This window comes from Silurus aristotelis (assembly GCF_946808225.1).
Source record: "Silurus aristotelis genome assembly, chromosome: 29".
Taxonomy (NCBI): domain Eukaryota; kingdom Metazoa; phylum Chordata; class Actinopteri; order Siluriformes; family Siluridae; genus Silurus; species Silurus aristotelis.
Genome location: NC_139602.1, coordinates 11,872,542 through 11,877,541, shown reverse-complemented (window position 1 = coordinate 11,877,541; position 5,000 = coordinate 11,872,542). Strand labels below are relative to the sequence as shown.

The 5,000-nt window shown below is 46.5% G+C and overlaps 2 protein-coding genes across 2 annotated transcripts in view; one reads left to right on the top strand and one right to left on the bottom strand.

Moving 5' to 3' along the window:
* Window positions 1–5,000, bottom strand: part of LOC310722966 (low-density lipoprotein receptor-related protein 1-like) — a 109,695-nt gene that overhangs the window by 29,357 nt on the left and 75,338 nt on the right. The window contains exons 43-48 of the mRNA XM_083535818.1: window positions 1,865–2,054; window positions 1,575–1,779; window positions 1,216–1,408; window positions 685–810; window positions 402–530; window positions 1–35 (exon numbers count right to left, since the gene is read on the bottom strand). The exon at window positions 1–35 is cut by the window's left edge and continues 85 nt beyond it. Coding sequence (XP_083391944.1) covers window positions 1–35; window positions 402–530; window positions 685–810; window positions 1,216–1,408; window positions 1,575–1,779; window positions 1,865–2,054 — 878 coding nt within the window. The remainder of the gene's footprint in view (window positions 36–401; window positions 531–684; window positions 811–1,215; window positions 1,409–1,574; window positions 1,780–1,864; window positions 2,055–5,000) is intronic.
* LOC310722806 (galanin receptor type 1) lies at window positions 2,900–4,943 on the top strand. Its single transcript, XM_083535552.1, has one exon. It carries the CDS (start codon window positions 3,700–3,702, stop codon window positions 4,675–4,677), a length of 978 nt encoding a protein of 325 aa, XP_083391678.1. The 5' UTR covers window positions 2,900–3,699; the 3' UTR covers window positions 4,678–4,943.

The window sequence follows — 5,000 nt, the reverse complement described above, 5'->3', positions numbered from 1 at the left end:
ACACCGCTTAAAACCCTTCTTACACACTCGGTTATCTACACACACACACACACACACACACACACGTCAGTACACAAATATTAAAACTGTTAAGGCTCTTTAATTGCCCCCTGAGAGAAGGTTCTGGGTAAATGAAGAACTCTTAATGAACCTCTCAAGGAACCTGTGAAGAACCTTAATGTGTTTTAATGTTATTGGTTTTTTTTTTTTCCACACACTTTTGCACTCACAGACATGCACACACTCACACACAATACTCAAACACGCACAAACACACTTTATTGCACACAAAAGCACACAGACACAGTATGACACACTGTAAAACACACACAAACACACACACACATACCCGACATACCAGACACACACACACACATACACACACACACACACACACTCACTGCAGAAAGACTGCTTCTCATCAGATTTGTCTTTGCAGTGCGCCGTTCCATCGCAGGTAAGTGTGTAATCAATACAGTCTCCATTCACACACTGAAAATCGTTCACACTGCTGCAGGAAGTGTTCGGCACTGAAACACACACACACACACACACACACACACACACACACACACACACACACACTCCATCATATTTTATTTCATTACTGTAAGTATTGCATCTACATTGTTGAAGGTCAGTAGTGGTAATTTGTGTGTGTGTGTGTGTGTGTGTGTGTGGTACCAATGCAGGTGTTGTCCTCCAGCAGCTTCCTGTCTCCTCTACAACTGCAGTTCACTCGTCCATCGGACAACAACAAACACAGATCCTCACATCCTCCATTATTCACTCTGCAGGGTGAGAACTCACCTACACACACACACACACACACACACACACACACACACACACACACACACACACACACACACACACACACACACACACACACACTACTAAATTTACTGTAGTTTTAGATCAGAAAAAGCTCATCAACCCCCTCCTCAGTTGGCTCCGCCCCCTCATTCTCAAGTAAACTAGTGGTGATTAAATGCATTTATTTGTAAAATGAAAACTGGCCATAAAGCTGAGGAGCATGAACACACACACACACACACACACACACACACACACACACACACACACACACACACACACACACTCCCTAGTCACATGCTGTAAACTGATCTTATCTTTATAACTCCAAAACAAAAAATTAGTTTGATTCCCAAAATCCAATCCCCCTCAGATCAGATCATGCAGGATCAGACTCACAGCTGTTGGTGTCGTTGGCCACAGCGATGATTCCCATTGGCTGTTGAGGAATGTCGGCGCGTAAAACCTTCATGTCGTCTCCTACGAATTTGCCGGCTCTCAGTACGGCTCGCCGAACCCAATCTGTCCAAAATATATGATCTCCATACACGGCCAAACCAAACGGGTGAACCGGCTCGTTCTTCAAGATCACCTACACACACACACACACACACACACACACACATTACATTAATGTTCTATTAAACTTAAAGCTGAATGCAAATGTATAATATTGTGTGTGTGTGTGTGTCTGGTGTGTGTGTGTGTGTGTGTGTGTGTGTGTGTCTGGTGTGTGTGTGTGTGTGTGAGAGACTAACGTAGCGATGGCTGCCGTCGTACTCGCAGCGCTCGATCTTGTCCAGCGTAGCATCAGTGAAGTAGAGTTTCTCTGAGCGGTGGTCGATGGCGAGGCCGTTGGGGGTTCGGATGTCGGTCCTGATGATGGCCAGGACGTTGGAGCCGGAGATTTGAGCACGCATGATGCTAGGAGATTGTTCATTCCAGTTGGTCCAGAACATCAGACTGAGGAACAGAACAAGTTCAGAGACTGCACTGTAATGAAAGAAAGGATTAAAAGCTCACAGAAAAATGTTGAAGCGTCATTTACTTCTGACACTCGTCCAGGACGAAGGCTCTGGGATGATCATCTCCTGCCATGGTGACCACCACGTCACGCTCAAACGCTCCCCATCGGCTCTGGTCCACTGTGTGGCGTGTAATGGTGGACGTGGTGTAACTGGTCCAGTACAGAGTGTCCCAGGCTCGGTGATACGCAAGACCTTCTACTGACCCCACATCTGCAGGAAAGAGAGAGGAAGAAAAAACGAGTCATGGAGATTCATGTTCTGCTTATAAACACCTGCAACCATAGTAACATCCAGTTCCAGTTCCATCCAGAGTGAGACACGGTTGAGTTGAGACACACGGTTGTTTCTTAATGACCTCACTAAGCTCCATGCAGGAGTTTGGCACGTGGTGGAACTTCTATGGTGAATCTGGGGATTTTCATAAGATTCATTTCTTGAGAAGAGAACATTTAAATGAGAAATAGAAGAAGAAACAGCACCAGGGGTTCACTCGAACAACTTCATCTTTACTAGAGATGCTGCTACATGTAAGTAGAGGCCCTTCAAAACTGCAGCTCTTGTGGAATGTTCCTGGTCTGCAGTGCATCAAAAGTGCTCCAAGGAAGGAACAGTGGTGAACCGGCGACAGGGTCGTGGGGGACGAGGCTAATTGTTGCACGTGGGGAGCAAAGGCTGGTCTGTGTGGTCCAATCCGACAGACGAGCTCCTGTAGCTCAAACTGCTGAAGAAGTTCATGCTGGTGATGCTCGATGGGTCACGACTGATTTTGCAGCAAGAAGGGAACAATATAATATTAGGTAGGTGCTCATAATGTTATGGCTAATCAGTGGATTTCCAGCGACTCTAAAATCTATCCCTCATTAACTTCTCTTTACCTTTGATCAGTCATTGATTTCATTTCTCTGATGCAAATGTGCTTGTAAATGTTCTGTGCAGCTTCTGACTTTATTTCAGTCAAATAACATACACACACAGAATTCTGGAGTGTGTGTGTGTGTGTGTGTGTGTGTGTGTGTGCGTGCGCTCGGTCAGGAGAAGAACAAGATTTTGCGAGGTTCAAAGTACACGGCTTTCATGTTTATATGAAGGAAACGCACACAAGAGTGAATCCCTTCATTCTGCAGGCGACAGGTAATGCTTTCAACGTGATTTTATGAGTTGAAATTAAACTCTGCAAACTGGAAAGTGGACACCAGACCAAACCCTGGAGGTCAAAGGTCACGCTTGTCTCATAATACAGCCATACGGCTGCATTAGCAGAAGGATGGATCTCCAGGAACGGACGCAAAGCGATGGTGAAGTTTACAATCACTGCCTATTAGAAGCACAAATTTAGCCAACAGAAATAATTCCAGGGAAGAACTAGGATCAGTGAAGCCTGGGGAGAAACCTGGAATATTTCTAGTTTGCTGCTGAAACTTATAGAGAAGATTCGTGAAAGAGCTGGGAATCGAAACCAGGCCGAAGATACCAGCGAGACTGCGTCGCGTGTCCTTTGAGCCTGCGGTCTGCAGACGTCCTTTGGACTCCGGAATGTGTGTGAATCATTTCAGCGAGGTTTTTATCAGCTCTACACCGGCTGTAAATATTGATCTGATTTCCTCATTCCACAGAGACAGACACAGTAGGGCATGGAGGCAAGCCTCGTCTCTCTCTCTCTCTCTCTGTCCCACCGGAATACCGTCGTCTCTTCAGAATGATCTGCAAACTTGAGCAGTGTGCTGGTGGAGCAGGATTTTAAGATTAATTTCACCTTTTGGACAAACTTACTACTCCGTCTAATATTTACACAGAAAACTGTTGACTTCACGGTTGCTCATGGATACCATTCTTATGGATATTCTGTAATTCCACAATGGAGATCTTTCTTAGGGAAAACACCACAGGACCAGGAGATGGCAAGAACATTTCAGGACCCACTGATATCGAGCGAGTCCTGGTTCCCATATTTGACACCTTCATCCTGGTGACAGGAACGGTGGGACACATTCTGGTCATCATCATCATCTTGCGAACGATGAGAAAAGCACGTGGAACGAGCAACGGTAACGCGAACGGGACGGATATTCTCCTTCTGAGTTTGAGCTTGGCAGATATTCTCCTTCTGTCCTGCGTACCCTATCACACTGTCGCCATAGCGACCCGCCACTGGCCATTTGGAAGCTTCATGTGCAAAGCAGTGAGTTTTCTGGGAGCGGCATGTACCGCTGCTAGTGCCTTCACGCTAGCCACTCTGGCGTCCAGTCGCTATGTTATCGTAGTTCACGCAGCCAGAGCATACCGCTGGCGCAGGAGCAGGGGGATCGAACTCATCGCCGGAGTTCTGTGGGTTCCGGCGATCGTCTTAGCGATTCCTCAACTCACCTGGAGGACGCTCATGTCTGGGACAGAACTGCGCTACACCAGGCAGGATTTTATTTGTTTCAACTTCCTGTCTGACTCGGATCAGGTAGCGTATGGAGTCTGCCACTTTTTGTTCGCCTTTCTGCTTCCTCTGGTAGTCATCATGCTCGCTTACGGCCGGATCTATCACTTTCTGTACACGACCAGATGGAACCGTGACCCAAACCAGACGGAGCGCTTAGAACAATACCAGACACAAGTGACCCACACGTCGGTTCTGCTGGTCTTGGCGTTCGTTCTGTGCTGGCTGCCGTCCTATGGACTGATGCTAGTCCAGCTCGGGTACCAATCTTTTGCCTTCGGACCTTTTGCCACCTTTGCCCGCGTCATGGCCACATCCTCGACCGTCGTAAACCCCGTCCTGTACGTCTTCATGTCGCAGAAATTCAGGAAGGAACTTAAGGAACTTGTGGGGAAACGGTTGTGTTAGAGCAACATCCCTCAGAACCCTCTTAAGCTGCTAACTGTTTTGCTGAGTGTAAATGTTCTTACAGGTTCTGCAGGTAAAGTGAAGTGTATCATGCAGTTCTTCTCTTCTTTTCCTGACTTTATACACTCCTCCAGTACCACTGCACTGATCTCATCAAACACAAGCAGAACTTACACTGTTTTAAGCCTCCTATAGAAACTCCACAGACTCCTCAGGTCAAACATCACACCTTCACCAGATCAACAGGGAACAATAAAGGCTTCACATTTCATCCCTTCATCATTTCTCGTTTTCTTTTTAATTTGTGTTTTTATTTTTATTTT